The sequence below is a fragment of the Equus caballus genome, chromosome 3 (assembly GCF_041296265.1).
Source record: "Equus caballus isolate H_3958 breed thoroughbred chromosome 3, TB-T2T, whole genome shotgun sequence".
Taxonomy (NCBI): Eukaryota; Metazoa; Chordata; class Mammalia; order Perissodactyla; family Equidae; genus Equus; species Equus caballus.
Window position 1 is genome coordinate 120409607 of NC_091686.1, and position 19458 is coordinate 120429064.

A 19458-nucleotide genomic window follows, 5' to 3' on the forward strand; every position below is an offset into this window, starting at 1 on the left:
TTCTCTCCTTCTCTGCCCCGTGAGGTGTGGCGTGGCCACGTAATCCTGAGGCGAAGGTAGAGTGAGAGGAAGTGAGGTGTCACATCCCACAGGAGCGTCCTCCCGCCTCGGTGATGGAGGAGCGCGTTGCCACACGGCCTCTGTCTGCCGGGTGCCCGGTGACCACGTGAAGGGCCTTCCTGCCGACCCCTGGACCCGCGGCACGGGTGCTTGCCCTGTGTTGGGACCGGGAGGGTCTGGGGCTCTTTGTCACGGCAGCATGAGGTCTGCACGAGTTCCCGGGGCCGAGGTCAGGGATCCAAGCTCCAGAGTCAGGCCAGGCCTGTGCCTCCTGACGATGGCGACGGTGACAACGGTGAGACTCCAACTTCCCAAGGTGGCTGTAGCATCTGGGGAAGCAGGGGACCCTCCCACCACCCCTGGTGCTCCCCTCGCTCTGCCCCTCACCCACCCCCCCTCCCCAGGAGGAGGGGCTTTCTCCTCGTCGTCCGGTCTGGGGCTCACTCGGCTCAGCGCTTTCCTCCCATTTGGGCACAAGCTGCCCACAGAAGGCGCGTGCTCAGCAGAGCCTGGCCACGCACACAAGCAGGAAGGGCAGGCACTGACCCTGGGGGGAGGCCTCCCGGCCCAGCGTCCCCGGGGACAGGCGGGGTTGTGACACTGGGGTCGAGGAAGCCACTTAGCTGCAGAACGAGCCACGGCCTGCAAGATCCGCTTTATCAGGGACAAGGGTGTTATTTGGTCTCTTGCTTCTTCCTTTTCCTCTTTCTCGATTCTGCAGACTCTTACTGAGCTGTCTTCGGGGGGGGTGCCAGGCCCTGGGAGGGGCTCCAGGGACACGAGGGTGGCTGAGGCATAGTCAGCCCTGACTTTGAGCTCCTCATAGTATAAAGGGACAGACAGGGAGCAGCTGGAGCTTTGGCAACAGGAAGAGTTGGGTCCTGTAAGGTGTAGCCTCCTCCAGGAAGCTTTCCCTGATGCCGTCTGGGAGCTTGCCTCTGCTCACTGTCGTCACTATCTGGTGACTTGGCTGCTTCCCCCTCTAGACTGACAGCTCCAGGAACCCAGGGACCTTAGCTATGTTGGTCACTGCTCACTCCCCTGTGCTTGCTGCAAGAGACATTTATTCAGTGAACAACCAGAGGCTCCAGACAATCAGGCTGCCTGAGCTCAGAGGACGAGTGGGAACTCAAGTGTGCAGGGCTCCAGGAGTCGCCCCTGGAGGAAGCAGAGCTGGACTGTAGCCTGAGGGTGGGCGTGGGATGGACAATGGTTCTGGGCTGGGGATGGGGCTACAAGGGATCCATCGGAGAATGGTGTGGGCAGGTCCTGGGCTGGGGTCCAGGACCACCTTGTCCCTGGCTTGCTGAGTGACCCTGGTCACTCACTGCCTCTCTGTGGGCCTCATTCTCCCCATTTGGCAGATAAAAGTACCAGGTGACCTCACAGAGCCGTGACACCCTGAGGGGAGCCCCCTCTGTCTGGTGACGGGCTCCGGGGCCTGCTGACATGGGGCGGGAGGAGTGAGTCTGGCCCGCTGGCCGCCCGCCTCACCTTTCTGGAGACTCTGCAGGTGCTGTGTGTGGTTGGAGCTGTAGTTCCAGCCGGGGATGCTCAGGATCTGCAGGTGAAGACTGGGGGGGCAGCACCACAGCCTCTGGCTTCCAGGGGCCTGGGCTATTCGGGGCCGTCTCTGCAAGGCAGACAGACGGAGCATGGAGACGGTGAGGGCCAACTCCTCCTGGCCTCCGGAGCGCTCCACAGCGCGGCCCCCAGTCCAGCCGATCTCCCACCCTCCCCACCTGCAGACACACCGCCGTCAGCCTGAAACACTTGCTGGTTCAAACGCCCCAGGATCGGCTTCCCGCTTTCCCCATCCTTCCACCCGCATGCCCTCCCTCCCGCACGTCCAGCTGCTCCAATCACAGAGTCTAGGAGCTGAAAGAACCTTGAATAGTCTGGCCATTTCAAGGTGCAGGTGGGGAGCTGAAGGCCCAGAGAGGGGACAACGTTGTCCCAGGTCACACGGCAAGTTCAAGCAGAGCGCTGTTTTCTATTCAGGGTCTGGGATGGCAGCTCCTCCCTTGTTTTGTCATCTCTAGGTCTCTCTCCTGGAAGGCGCTTCAGCCCCCCGCCTCCTCCTTCCAGGAAACACTCTGTTCAACTCTGGGCTTCCAGCTGGAGCTGCCATCGCCTCACAACACCCCAGGCCTCAGGGCCTGGTCCAGGCTCGGGTCACATGACCCAATCAGGACCAATCAGAATCTTTCCCTGGGACGTCTGCACTTGAGATGGGAAAATCTGAGTCTCAGTTCCTTCTGGCTTGGGGAGACACACAGCCCCAGGAGTGCTCACGGCCATGTCCCAGCAAGGAGGAGAAGGAAGGGCTGCCGACGGAGAGAAGCACAGGTAAGGGGGGGGGGGCGGGGGGGGCAGCCTCAGGAAGGCTCCAGCCCGCGAGGCCCAGTTACACCCCTGCCCTCCCTCAGTTATGTCGGCCTCAGAATGAAGTCTCCTTGTGGCTCCGCTGGTTCACACTGGGTTTCTGTCACTTGCAACAACAGAGACCAGAGTGGGGCCAGACGGACGGAGCTGACAACAGCCACGGAGCTTTCTCAGATACAGCAACATGCCCCTCTGTGGGAAAGGCTCCTACTGCCGGGAAGCAAACATCGACAGATCCAGGAGCAGCCCCGGACCCTGCTAGGCCAGGCAGGTTCCCTCTCCTGGGAATCTGAAGCCTGGGACATGGAAGCGTCTGGGCAGTCATCTCAAAGGCAGTCTTGGGTGAGATGAGCACGAACGCCTGCTCCTCAGAGGCCCAGAGCCGCCCCCCCTCCCAGCAGCCAAGGCCTCCTGTCCAGCTCTCCTTTCCTTTCCCCAGGCTCTGCCCGAGTAGCCGACCCTTCGGTTTCTGTTACTTCTGAACAAGAGACCTCAACGGACATCCCTCAGAGTTGATCCCTGATCTCCTCCCAGCTTATAGTCTGACACTCTCCCAAATCCACAGAGCTCCAGGCCCTCTCCTCAGCACCACTCCCTCTCCACCTGGAATCCTGGACCTGAACGAGCACGTCTCCCAAAGGATAGCTCCTGAGAAATCCTTCAGGAGGGGGGCTGGGCATCATGCATCCACAGCATGCTGCACACAGCAGGCACTCAATAAACATTTGTTGCATGAGCAAGCAACAGCCTAGCTGCTTGCTAATGCCTTGGGAAAGTTCTGGCTCTAAAGCTGAAGCACGGGGCCAGCCGGGTGGCACAGCGGTTAAGTTCACATGTTCCACTTCTTGGCGGCCCGGGGTTCGCCGGTTCAGATCCTGGGTGCAGACATGGTACCGCTTGGCACGCCATGCTGTGCTAGGCGTCTCACATATAAAGTAGAGGAAGATGGGCACGGATGTCAGCTCAGGACCAGACTTCCTCACCAAAAGGAGGAGGACTGGCAGTAGTTAGCTCAGGGCTAATCTTCCTCAAATAAATAAATAAATAAAGCTGAAGCACTCTATGGAAGTATGGGTGGAGGCAATGCATAAGCTTTGCAGATCAGACCATGGATTGGAATCACCCTCACCTGATGACAGCATACCTAGATTCAGATAAAACTAGCCTTTTAAATGCCGAGCTCAGGACCAGAAGTAACATGGTGATATATGTCATAATTAAGAAAGAAAAAGACACATCAGAGCAGAACATGGAAGAGACTCATGGAAAAGGGGTAAGATGACACGTGTGAGTCCCCGCTCTGCACTTATGAGCTGTACAACCACGAGCAAGCTGCTCAACTTCTTTGCATCTCAGTCTGCCCATATCCCAAAGGAGAGGATTGGATCAGAGGTCCCTGACGCCCCTTCCTGCCCAAAAGTTGCCCAGATCCCTGAGGGCACAAGCCCTTGACCAGGTCAGCTCATTCTGGGGTGGTGACGACAGGTGCTCTGAAAGGACACCCCCTTACCGGTCAGCTCTCCCAACAGCACTATGGGCCTGTGCTGCAGCGCCAGCCCACTCCTCGGGTGCAGGTCAGCGATGCTGGGCCGGGGTCCCAGCAGGAGCCAGAACAGGGAGCGGGCCGTCGAGGTGTCGTTCAGCGTGAGGCCACGCTCTATGGCCCCCATGTGGCCGTTCCACAGCCGCCGATGGAGCATGACCTGCAGGGCAGAGTGCCTGACGGGCCCGCCTCAGCCTGGGCACGCCCATGGGTGGCCGTGAGGGGCCCCCTCCTACCTCCACCTGCCCGTCCTCCTGGCTGGAGACGCCGTGGGCCTGTTCCGACAACAGCACGAGCCTGCTGCCACTGTCCTCGATGAAGGCCGACTGCACCATGGGGTAGTAATTCTGTGGACACAAACAGCGCCAGGCTGGCAGCGGGGACAAAGAGCGAGGTGGGCCACCTGGTCACAGATCACCCTCTGGGCACCCCGGCCAGCGCGTCCAGGGGCCCAGCAGCAGTGCAGGGCGGCGTGGGGCCGTGTGGGGTAGGGGCTCTGACTTTGGAGACCGGCAGACTGGGCTTCAAATCCAGCTCCACAGCTTCCTGACCGTATGAGCTGAGGGACTTAGCCTGTCCAAGCCTCGGTTTCCCCATCTGTCAAACGGCCCAAAGACCCACTCCACACGAAGGCAGCAGGGAGGGAGGGAGAGACGGAGGGTGTGCCAGTCCAGTCTGACAAGGGCCCTTGGCCGGCAGGTGCCAGACAGAGAAAGGCCCGGTCTGTGCAGGAAAGGCAGGCACGTGGCCATGCTCTTTGCTCTGTTGGAGAAAGATGTCCTGGGCTGGAGGACGTGGACAATCAAGGGCCCCAGGCGCAGCGGGTGACAACTAGCAAACAGAGATGAAAGGGAACAGAAACTCACCGAAAGCAGAGCAGGGTGGGGACACCCACTTGCAGGGCCCCCGGGGAAGGAAAAGAGAAGGGACACTCACTGAGGGCATGTGAGGGGCCCAGGGCCACGCTGCCCCGGACTTCCCCAGCTGACCTCTCTGCTCTTGGGGTGGGGGGGAGGGGGGGGGGGGCCGGGCCGGCTCCGGCCTTTCCCAAGAGGGCACTGGGGAACAAAGCAGTTGCCCGAGGTCACGCGTGCTTGGCTCAGGGCAAAGGATCTGGGAGCGGAACCTGACGGCTGCCCTCAGGCCACGCCCACCACCTGCCAGCCTGTGGGCAGTGTTCTCAGCCAAGAGCAGCTGAGGGGGGTCTGGCCTCACGCAGCCCTGGACAGGCATCAGCTCATGAGTCCCCAGGACGAACCTCTGAGGACCCACTCATCTCACAAAAGAGGAAACTGAGGCACAGACAGGATGCCTCGGGGCCTTTCCTCAACCCAGGGTGGCACCAGAGTTCAGATGCCAGGTCTGCCCTGAGCCCAAGCCTGAGTCCCCTTACGGTGCACATGCATGATGTACGGCAAGGGGCTCCAACAGAATTCTCTCCAGAGGCCCCTGCTGCTACTAGCTGGGAGTTAAACCGTGTGCTCTGGCCTTCTGGAAAAGCCCCATCAGGACTGCATCTGTGGGCGCTGTGCCCCCGGGGCGGCGCAGGACGAACCCGAGCGATTTTGTTCTTCTCATGGTGCTGGAAGAGCCTCCGCTGCATCTGGTAGCCGTTGTTGTCCGAGTAGAGGACCTGCTGGCTGTTGAGATCCGTGCTGGTCCTCAGGATGGCCTCGCGGTTCACATTCAAGGGGCCCACCTGGTACTCCTGCTCTATGCGACGGCACAGCAGCTCCCTGTGAGAGTCCTGCGGCACGTGGGCAACCCGGGAGAAGATGGCGTACGAGTGATACTTGGCCGTCACCGTGCTGGAGAAGCAGGATCCGCAAGTCACACTCTGGGAGCCTTCTGGATGCCCCTCCCTGCTTTCCTTCCTTGTTTCACTCCCTCCCTCCTTCCCGCAGGCCAGGTGCGCAGGCGGCCCTCTTAGGCAGTAGAATGGGGGGAGCCCAGTTCCCTGATACTGCGGAGCTGCCAGGCCAGGCCTGGACGGCTCATGTCTGTTACTGTTAACATAAGCACTCCTCTCGTGTGTAAGTCATGGCCACTGTGGGTTCCTGTCCCAGCTCTGAACTTAGGAACCACCCACTGTGACACTTGCAAACGGAGCCACTGTGCGCAGAGACTGGGGCAACACATTTCCTCATCAGATTTGCATCGATCGATGACCCTGTGCCAAGCGCAGGTCCAGAGGCTGGGTCTCTGGAGCAAAGTCGGGCCCTCATCCCCTCCTTGACCCGCGGGCGTGCGCCTGCTGCATGCTGGGCCCAGAGGGAGGCCCGGCGCACCTGTAGAAGTACTGCCGGATCTCGGTCACGAGCTCCCCCTCCACGATCTCCATCCTCACGGCTCCCCACGATGGCTCTGCGGCCTCTTCCGGCGTGAACAAGTAGTTATCAGACAGGTTGGGCTCACCCAAATTAAAGTTGACGTGGTACTCCATGAACTCCTGGGTCATGTATACTGTTCGGTTACTCTGTCTGCAGAGGCAGGATAGCGAGAAGAGTACTAGCATCGTGGACAGTGTCTCCGGGCGCTATCCTCAGGGACCAGGCTAACAGCCCCTCTGTGCAGACACCAGCTGCGAACCAGGATTGAGGGAAAACGACCTGTGCAGAGCCTAAGCGACAGTCACAAGGCCACCAGATGAAGCTCGTGCACTTGGTTCAGATAAAAGCCCTTTAGAGACCCCCACCACCCCGCCCAGAGCCAGTGTGGCTTTATATTCCTTCCATGTCCCTGAGCGGACAAAGAAGGGGAAGAGAGGCTGCATAACGGGGGCCAGTGAGCCTAAGCAGAGGGTGCCGGTGCCGCCACAGAGGCTACCCACCCCCGGAGCCGCTGCCCGTCATCCCTTTTCCTTTCAGCCCCTAAACCAGCACAAGGATGGATTTTTGTCACACTGACTCCGAGCTCCCGGATGTCACACGCCAGGGCCTTCACTGGCTTCACCTGGTCAATTCTCCTGACCCCTCAGGCAGGGATTATTCACCGATTTCACTACCAAGGCACACAGGCTGGGGGAGGGGACGTCGCTTGCCCATGCTCACACACCTAGGAAGTGCACAAGCCAGGACGTAGATCCAGTTCCCACTCTGCAGTCTGTGCTCCCTCCGCTGTGTTAGGATTTTCAGGTTCAGAAGAGGATGCGGGCAGAGTGGAAAACGGCTGAGAGCCTTGTAGACGTGTCTTTGGATCGCAAACCCAAACAAACACACAGGGATACATTTGTCCCGGAGCTTGGCCCTGCCTGGCTGCAGAAGAGGAAGAAGTAATGCTTCCCCACCCACTTAGGGATTTCTGCGGGATTCTGAGGGGACTGGAAAGGAAAAGGAGCACCAGAGAAGGCCCACCGAGCTCCTCTGGAGAGGACAGAAGAGAAAAGCATCCTTTTCCTTAGTGTGTACCCAAAGCTTTTCCCATCTGGCCCCAGGCTCCCCACCCCTGGCTTCCTTTCAGAGCTCCCCCCAATCCATCAAGAAAGGGAAAAGTCAAGAAACAATCCTAAAATGTGTATGGAACCACAAAAGACCCCGAATAGCCAAAGCAATCTTGAGAAAGAAGAACAAAGCTGGAGGCATCATTCTCCTTGATTTCAAACGATATTCACAGCTATAGTAATCAAAACAGTATGGTGTTGGCATAAAAACACACACACAGACCAATGGAACAGAACAAAGAGCCCAGAAAAAAACCCACAAAAATATGGTCAATTTATAACAAAGGAGCCAAGAATATACAATGGGGAAAGGACAGGCTCTTCAATAAGCATTTTTGGGAAAATTGGATGGCCATGTGCAAAAGAATGAAACTGGACATCGATCTTACACCATACACAAAAATTAACTCAAAATGGGTTAAAGACTAGAATGTAAGACCTGAAACCATACAACTCCTTGAAGAAAACATAGGCCACCTCGACACTGGTCTTGGCAATGAATTTTTGCATTTGACACCAAAAGCAAAAATAAGTAGGATACAGCAAACTAAAAAGCTTCTGCACACAAAGGAAACCATCAACAACAGGAAAAGGTCATCTACCAAACAGGAGAAAATATTTGCAAATCATATCTGATAAGGAGTTAATATCCAAAGTATAGAAAGAACTCATACAATTCAATATCGAAAGAAACCGAACAATCTCATTAAAACATGAGCAGAAGAAATGAACAGACATTTTTCTAAAGAAGACATACAGATGGCCAACAGGTACATGAAAACATGCTCGACATCACTAATCATCAAAGAAATGCAAATCAAAACCACAACGAGATACCACTTCACGTCTGTTAGAACGACTGTGATAAGAAAGACAAGAAATAACAAGCGTTAACGAGGATCCGGAAAAAAGGGAATCCCATGCACTGTTGGTGGGATTGTAAATTGGTGCAACCACTATGGAAAACAGCATGGAGGTTCCTCAAAAAATTAAAAATAGAATCACCACATGATCCAGCGATTCCATTTCTGAGTATTTATCTGAGGAAAATGAAAACACTAATTCAAAAAGATACACGCACCCCCTTGTTTACTGCAGCATTACTTACAACAGACAAGACATGGACACAGCTTACATGTCTATCGGTGGATGGCTGGAGAAAGACAATGTGGCGCACACACACACAGAGTGGAATATTATTCAGCCATAAAAAGAAGGGTATCCTGCCATTTGCTACAACATGGTTGGACCTCGAGAGTACTATGCTAAGTGAAAGGTCAGATAGAAAGACAAATACAGCATGATTTGAGTTGTATGTGGGATTAAAAAAAAATCCCAGCTAACAGATACCGAGAACAGATTGGCAGTTGCCGGGGTCGTGGGGCGGAGGGGGTGTTGAGAAATGGGTGAAGGGGGTCAAAAGCTACAAACTTCCAGTTATAAAATAAATAAGTCCTGGGGGTGTAATGCACAGCATGGGGAATATAGTTAATAATACTGTATTGTATATTGAAAGTTGCTGAGAGAGTAAATCTTAACAGTTCTCAGCAGAAGAAAAAACATTGTGTACCTAAGTACAGTGACGGATGCTACCTACACTTGGCCTCACTGCGGGGATCGCTCCACAACACGTGCAAATACTGAATCATTCCACTGCACACCTGAAGCTAACATGATGTTATATGTACTATACTCATTATCACACGTCATTAAACAAACGCCCTATTCCCATAGAAATTTATCTCTGACCCCCAGATCCTTCTGTTTAGCTTTTTAGTCCAACAGCATCATTATTTGCATAAATGGACACCCTTTCCCAGCAAAGTCAGAGTGTTCAAATAACAGGGACTTACTGTTGGATGTGTTTAACTGAGCCGAGCACGGCAAGGCAACACTTCGCTTCAGGATGAAAAAAAAACCAAAGCAAAAAAGAATAAAGTCTGGTCCCAATTTTCCTATAAAAAGATCACTTCAAAGACAGTTTTTTAGTTGTTGTAACTTATGAAAAATATATTAAAACCATTCTTTGATATGCAAGACAAATCTGATTTATCTTATTTGTCTTAATCTACAGAGCAAGAATTTTTAATCTGGGGAACATGGAGCATCAAGGAGACCGCGGATCAAATTCAGGAGGCCCCCCGACGCGGGTGAATAAAATCATACCCTTGTTTCCACTGACCCATGACTGACTTAGCCTTTCCTTCCATTCTGAACACAGGCCACAAATTTCAGTGCTGTGAGCAGAACCTGTGACTGTGTCGTCAGAAGAAAGCACAGATTTATAGCACGTTATAGCTGCTGCAAATAGTTCAAAATATTTATATTCACCACTACTTTAAAATTAGGATAACAAGGGGCCGGCCCGGCGGCATAGTGGTTAAGTTCGCATCTGTGCTTCAGCGGCCTGGGGTTTGCAGGTTCGGATCCTGGTGGTGGACCAGCACCACTAATCAAACCACGTTGTGGTGGCATCCCATATAAAACAGGGGAAGACTGGCACAGACGTTAGCTCAGGGCCAATCTTCCTCACACATACACACAAAAGAATTATGATTAACAATTAGATAATAATACATCCTATTATCAAATGTGTTGAAGAAGGGTATATATTACGATTTGTTTTTATTATATTTTGAGAATTCTATTTAAACATAATACATTTCCTTTAATCTTAAGTATTTCCTTTTATACTTTTAATAACATTATTCAAAATAGGGGTCCACGTTTCACCAGGTGCCATCAGAGGTCCACGGATCAAAACTGCTTAAGAACCTCTGCTGACCAGAAACATATTCACTGGCAAAAAAATGTCTGATGACTTCTTGAGATAGACACAAAGAACATCACACTTAGGAGAATGAGCCTTGATGAGTCACTAACGGGAAACTTTGCGTGGGCAGCCCTAAGAGAAATGGGGACAAGCATCTCTGAGGCAGCTCTCCTTCAGCCCTCTGAGCTCAGGGCCCTTACCCTGCCTGGCTGGGGATGCCCAGGACCCCTCTGGAGAGCAAGCGGTCTTCCTTCCTTCCCTGGCAGTTTTCAGCTGTGGAGACTTTTTTCCAACACTGTTGAAACCAGGCCTCCGCGGTCAGGATGAAGTAAGAAGGGTGGGGATGCTCTATGCTCCCCGGGAGAGTCATCTACCTTGTAACAGAAGCTCTGTGGAGACAGAGTGCAAACCGACCACAGCAAATTCTCAAAGGTGAAGAAAAGAGACAAGAACCATGCACAAAAGGAAAAAAAAGGAGGGGAAAAGTCAAACCACGGAATTGGAGAAGATTTGCAAGTCATGTACCTGGTAAAGGACTTTTATCTAGAAAATATAAAGAACTCTTACAACTCAATAATAAAAACCCAGTTTTTAAAATGGGCAAAGGATCCAAATAGACATTTCACCAAAGAAGATCTACAGATGGCCAACAGGCACATGAAGACATGCTCAACACCAGCTGTCAGCGGGGAAACGCAAATCAAATCCCCAAGCAGATATCACTCCACACCCACTAGGATGACTAGGATCGAAAGACAGAAAATGACGCGTTGGCAAGGATGTGGAGAAACTGGACCCGCGTACACGGCTGGTGGGAATGGAAAATAGTGCAGCCACATGGGAAGTTCCTCAATTGGTTAAACACGGAGTTATCCCTTGACCTAGTGATTTCACTCCTAGGACTCAACCCAAGAGAAATGGAAACTTAGGCCCACGCAAAAACTTGCACATGCGTGTTCACAGCAGCATTATTCGTAATAGCCAAAAAGCAGAATCAACCCAAATGCCCAACAACTAAAGACTAGATAAATATAAGCTGGTATATCTCTGCAGTGGGATATTAGTGAGCCATAAAAAGGAGCGAGGGACTCATACACATGGCGACCTGGATGAGCCTCGGAAACGTGATGCTACGTGAAGAAGCCAGCCACAGAGGACCACACGCGGTATGACTCCATTGTGTGAAATGTCCAAATCAGGCAAATCCAGAGAGACGGGAAGTAGATTAGCGTTGCTGGGACCTTGGGGGAGGGGAAAATGGGGAGCATGAGGCTCCTTTTGGGGATGACTAAAATGTTCTAAAATTGATTGTGGTGATGCTTGCACAAATCTGTGAATATACAAAAAACCAAAGACAAGCATGATTTGAATGGGTAAATTATATGGTGTTGAATTACAGCAATACAGCTGTTATATAAGAGAAAAAAGCCCCCTTCACCCAAACCTGCCCCGGGGCTGGTCTCTGCACACCGCAGCGTCCCACCTCAGGCCCCTGCACAGGCGCTTTCCCCCTATGGACAACTGTCCCCTTGTCTGTGCCCACGTACTCTCTGCCCTTCGAGGCCTCAGGCCCAGCTCAGGGGTCTCCTCCCTGCCGGCCTCCCCTGACCACCCCTGTCTCGGGTCCAACAGCTCCTTCTCCCTCTGACAACGTGTCAGGCGCTGGTGGGGCAATCCGTCCCCGCTGGGATTTCACGGGGCCTCATAAGGAACAGCCCTCTCCCCCGCCGAGAGACAGACAGGCATCAGGCAGACAGACAGCACGACACGAGCTCTACTACTGGAAAACCTGGGTCATGGATGTGGCTTACGTGTGGGGCATCTGTGGGCTGGCAGAAACGGCTGGCGAGCTGCCGTGGCCCCTGCAGGGGCGTCCTAGAAGGGACGCGGGGTCTGAATGAAGAGGGACCCCAAAGCCAGCCTGTGGGCTCCCATCTCTCCCAGCTTGCCCAGGGAGGCCCAGAATGCTGGGGCCAGACCCTGTTTCCACCCTCCCTTTCACTCTCCCTGACCACCCACGCTGGCTGCTGTCAGCCCCCAGCCTGCCACATGCTCTCTCAGGAAGAATCTGTGGAATGACCGAAGGACAGAACTTCTGACATATGTGGCTGCATGGATGAGGGGGTGGGTGAGTGGATGGATGGCTGGGAGGATGAGTGGATGGATGGGAGGGTTACTGGATGGATGGATGGATGGATGGATGGATGGATGGATGGATGGGTGGGAGGATGAGTGGATGGATGGGAGGGTTACTGGATGGATGGATGGATGGATGGATGGGTGGGAGGATGGATGGATGGGTGGGTGGGAGGGTGAGTGGATCAATAGAATTTATGTTTCTCTAAATTTCAAAAAGTAGATAAAATGAATAGATTTTCCCCTAGGTGAGTCCCTCAACACACCCTTTTTCTATGGATCAACAGCCCTGGAATGGAAAAGCTCAAGAAAGGCTTTCCTGCACTGGCCTAGACTCACATTCCTAGAAATAAAGACAGTATTACAGAAAGGGCCTTCACCACCATCTGATTCTTCCCCCAAGCAGCTGAGGAAACAGAGACCCCAGGTGGCAGTATGACACGCCCAGGCCCCAGGGCATGCCTCCTCCTCAGAGCCAGCAAGGGCTGTGTCTCACCTCTCCCAGATGCTGTGCATCAGGTTGGTATTCAGGTCCATGAACACAGTGTAACAGTCATTCTTCACGGACACCAGGCGGCTGCTCCTGGCCTCCGTGCGTCTCCTTGGCCTGAGGCGAAACCTCAAGGTGATAGCCTTGGTGGTGGCCGTCTTCTCGGTGTCCTCCTGGGCCTCCTCAGTGGGCCGGATGCTGTAGCGGTGGTAACTGACACCTGGAATCGTGGTCAGCACATGCAGGCGGTATGCAGACGGCATCCCCTGGACCTACAGGGCCGGCAGGACAGGAGGAGACAGCGGATTTCAGGGCCAGAAGACACCTCAGTCTCCCCAGCAACCTCTGACTCGCATACCTCCTAGATGGGGTGCTCACTACCCACGATGCAATAGGGTGTTTCCACCACTGACTGTGCTGAGCTTCCCCCAACTGCATCCGCCCTGTTCAACAGGATCCAGCCACAGCCTCGTCTCCCTCCCCTGCCTCCCTCAATCCTTTAGGGCCAGATCACAAAGCACCCTTCCTCCCCAACACTCCTGCCATTTCCTGCCTCTGAGCCTTTGCTCATGCTGTTCCCTCTACCTGGAGAGCGTTTTCTTGGGAGGGGTGCCTTTGTCCCCCAATCCTCCAACTTCCCCCTGGAAGGACGTTTTCAGGTAAACCCTCCCGGCCTCTCCCCAGCTCCTTTCACTTGCTTTAGGGAGAGGGTTGGGCGGGGCCCCTGGGCACTTGAGGCGGGGCCCCCTCACTCTCTAGGGAGAGCACGCAGTCTCTGATCCCCTGTGGGAGGCAAACCCACGATTGCTGCACACTCTCTCCCACCCAGCCGTTATCTGAAAACAGCAGACTTCTCGTCCCACCCGCCCCATCCTGCTAGAGGTGATTTTCCTCCATCACAGTCACCATCGTCGGTCACATTCTGTATTTTCTTACCGAGTTTCCTGCCTGTCCCCACCTTCCACCCCGTAGGACATGAGCTCCTGAGGGCAGGGACGTCTGTCTGTTTGGTTGTTATGGGATCCCCAGTGCCTACAGCAGGGCCTGACACGCAGTAGGAACTCCAGAAATATTTAAGTGAATTTACTCTTCCTCAGTGTTGCATTTGGATAGGGGAGGGGTGCTATGTGCTGGGTCTGCTCAAACCTGCACCCCTCTCTCCCCTCCCTTTGTCAGATGAACACCTCCTTCTGCTGGCTCAGCTGAGGGCTGGTGCCCTGGCGCCCCGGCTCACCACTCCACACCTTGTGTCCATTTCAGTGTCTGCTCCCATGACCTCACATGACACTCTTGTCCAGGGACCCAGCCCCCAGCCCAGGGCCAGAAGCAGAATAGGCGTTCAGGAGTGTTTGCTGAACGACTGACTGATGGCAGCACCTCCCCCACTTCTCCAAGGACGGGTTGGCCAGGTGAGAGGTAGGGTGCCCTCTGGAACGCATGCCGGCTCCAGGCCGTGGAAGGAGATGACAAGGGAGAGGACACTTAGGCTGGTGTCTGGGTGTTGCAGAAAGAGGCAGATTGGGTCCAGCCCCCCAACATTAGCACCTCCAAAAACCAGCCCTTTAAGCCTCCTGAAGGCCTTTCCCGTGCAAAAGTGGAAATTCACATCAGAATATACCAATATTCCTGAAAGGGCATAAGGGGGAACCCCCTCTGCAGGCAGACCACGCCAAGACCCTCTGGGGAGGGGAGAGGAGAAAGGGACTTCTGGCCACGTCAGATGCTCGAAGCCCCGGGTGCGTGCCCTGGACGGGTTCCGCTGACCCTCAGTGGACGTGTGCCCGACACAGCCGTCCCCGTGGCGAGGGAGGGTCGTCACAGGTCCACAACCACATCTCGCACTCCTGGGAGAGCAGGGTCAGCAAGCTGCACGGGCACCTCCAGCAGGCTCCAGGGCCATACCTGTGCAGGCACGGGCTGGCCTGACTCGTCTGTGACGCTGGCACTGGAGAAGCCCACAGTCAGGGTGACGATGGTGGTGACCGTCCAGGCCAGGGGGTTGTAGACCACAGCAAAGTGTCCCCCGGGTTGTGGGCCTGCACACAGACAGCAGGCTTTACTTGCAGCCACTGGACTCACTCAACACACCGGGTGCCCCTGGAGAGCGGAGGTTCCACATGCTCCTCACACACTTCTCCGGCAGCCCCACTTGACTGATGAAGAAACTGAAGCCCAGAGAGGTAGAGTCGGCTGCCCAAGGTGACCCAGCTTCCGAGGCCTGGCTCCAAAGCTTTGACTGCTGCACATTGTGAGGGACCAGAGAATTCTCCAGAGCCTGGGGGTCAAGTCCAATCACCTACCCTGGCATTTGATGCCCCTGCGATGCAGACCTGATTCCCTCCCATTCCATCCTCCACCCTCTGTGCCCCGAGCTCTGACCACGTCTGACGACTCATGGATCCCTGAACACATCACACACTCTCTAGCCCCCGAGCCTCTGCCCAGGCTGTTCCTTTGGCTGGAATGCCTCTCCTGGTCTTCTCCACTCAGCCCTTGCGTGGGAAAGCCGCCCCGTAAGCTCATGGGAATGGACCGCCCGCCCCAGCTGGCAGTGAAGTGAGACCCCAGGTTCTAGCTCTCTTTCTCGGACTGTCTCCCCTACCCGACCGCAGTCCCTGTGTGCAGGGGCCCTGTCCGCTTCACCCCTGGTCCCCAGGGCCCTTCCAGAGCCTGGAGGTCGGATGAGACTGCACGCAGACCCAGAGGCAAGAGGAGCAGGTCTGCCGAGCTGCGAGGCCAGAGGTGAGAAGTGCACAGTGACGCAGGGCAGGCTGGTGTGGGGGCCTGGGGAAGCCCTGTGCAGAGTAAGAGCTCCTGCACACACAGGGACACGACCTGTCCAGATTTGTCCAGGACTCTCCGGGTTTGGGACCCACTGGGCCCCAGGCAAACTGGTATGATCCTCACTCTACACATGCGAAACCCTCACATACAAAGAGGCCGGCCCAGTGGCTGCGCTGATGTGATTTACAGCCAAGCTGAGCTCAGGAGGGAGTGAGGGGAGCCAGGCTGGGACCTGGTCTCTGAGGAACTGCATCCTCTCTGCAGAGTGGGCAGTGCACGGCTAACAGTTTGAATCCCTGCTCTGCTCCTTCCTACCTGTGTGACCCTGGGCAAGTCCACAACCTCTCTGTTTCTGCCTGGGTCCTCAGCTATAAAGTGAGGACAACAGCAGTTCCTAGCTTACAGAGCGTTGGCGAGGCATTACGTTAAACATGCATGAAGAGAACTTAACAAATGCCCAAATGGTGGTGGCAGCTATTACTCGCTCTAACGTCAACCCTTCCTCCGGTCTCGGAGAGGAAACAGAGGCTCAGAAAGGGGAAGGCACCTGCCCGAGGTCAGGCCGAGGGTCGGGCACATGACGGATGTGGCCTCAGAGTCTGAAGCTCAGGTGGTCCAGGCCCCTCTGCAGACTCCTCAGGCCCCCCTCTCAGAAGAGGGCCAGCGCCCCCCGCAGGGGCCTCTCTCACCTGAGTGGACCCGGGTCCTGTCCAGGACGATGGAGGCCATCAGCTTCTGCACGCCCTGCATCCCCGCGTGCAGGTTCTCCACGTACATCTCTGTCACCTCCGGGGTGTGAGTCCCAGTGATGCCATCGTGGTGCTGCACCTGCAGCCCCCACCGGAGCGGGGCAAGAAGCGGGTCAGCACCTGCCTCTGAAAAGCGCCTGCTGGGCACCTGGCACCCTCTGGGCGCTGGCTCTCATTCCCGTGCCCGGGTGCCAGTGGAGAAGGTGGGCGTCCTCCCTCTCTACAGAGGAGGGAACTGAGGACCAGAGAGGCTGACGAACTTGCCCACCCTTTTCTGACCTAATGGAAACCCCTGACCCGAGTCCTCTGCCTTGAGCAGACAACAGACTTGTGGAAGGGACCCCCCACCGCCCCCTGCTTCACCTGCATGACCCAGTCTTCCCATAAGTGCCGCTGGTCCCCTGCAGGCACACTCCACACGGGCCGTTCACGCCTCTCTGCACCGAGCTAGGGGCAAGATTACCTCTTCTTCACAGAAGGGAAACCGAGGCTCCACAAGGGGAAGCCACTTGGCCCAGCCACTCTGATGGACTTTACGGTCAACCCGTCTCACCCCCAACACAGTGACAAGTTCTGCCAGCCCTTCCCTGTAGGCGGCTGTACACATGTCACGGCCGCTGTGGCCACTTGCCAGCCGGGTGTTGAAGACAAGTTATAGGACTTGGGTCTCAGTTTTCCCACCCGCACAGGAGGGGACAAGAGGAGATGGAAACTAACGAACAGTCGCCTTTGTGGCAGCCCCCGCTAAGCGGGTTCTATACACTATCACATTCGATTATCCCACCACCAACATGGGTGGGCACGTGCTTCTCATTGTCCAGGGAGAAGGAAAGTCATCTGCCTGAGGCCACACAGCTGAGCTGAAATTCGAATCCAGGCAGGTGGACACCAATGCCGCTCTACTTTGCCCTCTACCCACTGGGGGAACGGGGCTCTAGGTTGCGGAAGCCGCCATCTGGATGCTGTCTGACTGTGGCCCTGGCCTTGGCCCCACATCCCCATGCAGGGGCCTCATGAGGAAGGGTGACCTCACTGTTCTCTTCGGTGAAGTGGCCCTCGGGTGCCCAGGGCTGGGAGGGTTTGTGAGCCTGGGGATGGAGAAGCACTCTGCACAGGAGGTGCCAATCCTGCACTGTGGCTGAGGGGCGGGGCGTTACCTCAGACACCGCCCAGCGGAGCTGTCGCAGCTGCTGCAGGGCCCAGGCCGGGTCCAGGGGTCGGAGGGGGGCCGGCCACATGAACCGTGTGAACATGGACTCCCCAGCGTACAAGAGGGCGCTGGCTCGCCTCGCCAGCCCCTTGAGCCCACTATGGGATGAGTAGAAGCCGGTCCAGGCCTCAAACGCTTCTGCAAGACAAGGGCGGGCAGTGGACATGAGAACCCTGCACAGCGAGACAGCCAGGCCCTGGCCACCAGGACCTGAGACAGCTGGGGGCAGAGAGAGGCGGGGTCTGCCTGGGGCACCCAGGGAGGCAGCCCAGGGCAGTGATCCTGCCCCAGCCAGGCCAGGCCCTACCTGGGGCTCCTGGGAGGGGCTGGGACAGGTGGGAGGATCAGGGAGGGCCGAGGCAGGCCGGGGTGGGCTGGGTGCTGAAGGAGTGTGATGGGAGACAAGAGCCAGGGGCGAACCTGGGGAACCTGGATCAGCCCTGTGAGCAAAGGGCCTGGGGGACCTTGGGGAGGGGAGAGAAGAGAAGAGGGCCTGGTGGGCAGGAACGGAGAAGGGCCCTGACTCCTGGCAGAGGCTTTTGCACGTGACTCTGTGGGCAGTGGGGAGTCCCCGGACAGGTCTGCATTTCAGCGGGGTCCCTCTGGGAGCCCAGGGAGGACGGATGGGAGGGGGCGATGGGAGCTGAGAGCCCCCAGGAGCCGCTGTCCTGACCCTGGACAGAGAGGATGAGGCCTGGTGGAGGCAGCAGTGGGAGGAGGGAGGGCACCCGCCCCGTAGCTGCGTCTGACAAAGGGGCTCACTGGTCTCCACTGTTCCTGCCTCCTGCCTGCTCCAAGGACTAGGCCGTGCCTCCATTCCCTGTTGCACAGGACCCGGAGGGTTCTCCAGACCAGGAGGGGTAGCCACGTGGCTCCGGGGGCCAGAGAGACCAGGTCCCCCAAAGCTCCATCGCCACGCTGAGCGTCCACATCAGCCAGGGGCACTCCACAGCCCAAGCTCTGAGCACAGCACCAGCCGGGCCTAGAGCACCCCCAAACGCCCAGTGTCGTCTTCACCTCAGCTGGCCAGTCTCCCAGAAAATAGCGCGTCCTCCAGGAGACCTCGATGAAGCCACGCCCAGCTAAGCGCCCCACGTGACGACGCCATAGCCCCACCCCCTAGAGGTAGCCACGCCCACATGGACGTGTCCCCTCCTACCTCAACGTAACCCCGCCCACATCGATGTAGCCCCTCCCACCTCCACGGTAGCCAGCCTGCCACCAAAGTGATCCCATCCGCAGTGTCCTGAGAGCTGCGCAGCTCCAGCCTGACACCGCGCAGTTGAGAGACCTCGACCCTGAGAGGCAAGTCCTACTCAGGTCACGGGTGAGGCAGGACAGTGTCCCTCCTGGAACCAGCCCTGCAGCTGGGGTCCACCCTGGCATCTCTTTGGAAAGAGAAGAAATTGGTAGAAGGGATGTGGTCGCTGCCGAGCCTTCTCAGGGGCGTCCCTCCATCCTCCTGAGAACCCACTTCATTGACGACGAAACCTGGGCTCGGAAAGGGCATCACTTACCCAAAGCCACATAGCCCATGAGGGGAGGAGCCGTGATCCAAACCCAGGTGTGCGTCTGAATCACTGCTTGGGGCCAACCCTCCCCCTGTAGCTGCTGGTCGGTGGGGGAGGGCAGGGCGCAGGCCCCAGGCAGGCCTGGCTCCAGACATCCTGGCCTCCGTTAACTGTTCAGCCAGGGGATGCCCTCCAAGCGTGGATCTCCTACCTGTCTGATGGGGCTAAACATACGTCTCCTCTCTCCCTTCCAAAACCACCTCTCCGACTGAATGAGCCCGTGCACACAAGCTGGTGCTGGGCAGAGCTGGCTGGGGCGCAGGGGCTGCGTTCGGGGCCCTGAGCTGTCCTGGGCCCTGGTGACCTGGCCCCTTTCCC

The 19458-nt window shown here is 56.3% G+C and overlaps 1 protein-coding gene across 1 annotated transcript in view; it reads right to left on the reverse strand.

The window, feature by feature from the left end:
* Positions 1–19458, reverse strand: part of MAN2B2 (mannosidase alpha class 2B member 2) — a 41585-nt gene that overhangs the window by 4598 nt on the left and 17529 nt on the right. Inside the window, 10 exon segments of the mRNA XM_070262743.1 lie at positions 1555–1642; positions 1644–1693; positions 3956–4148; positions 4225–4335; positions 5544–5796; positions 6277–6468; positions 12833–13098; positions 14729–14862; positions 16300–16438; positions 17517–17707. Of these exon segments, the coding sequence (XP_070118844.1) occupies positions 1555–1642; positions 1644–1693; positions 3956–4148; positions 4225–4335; positions 5544–5796; positions 6277–6468; positions 12833–13098; positions 14729–14862; positions 16300–16438; positions 17517–17707 (1617 nt within the window).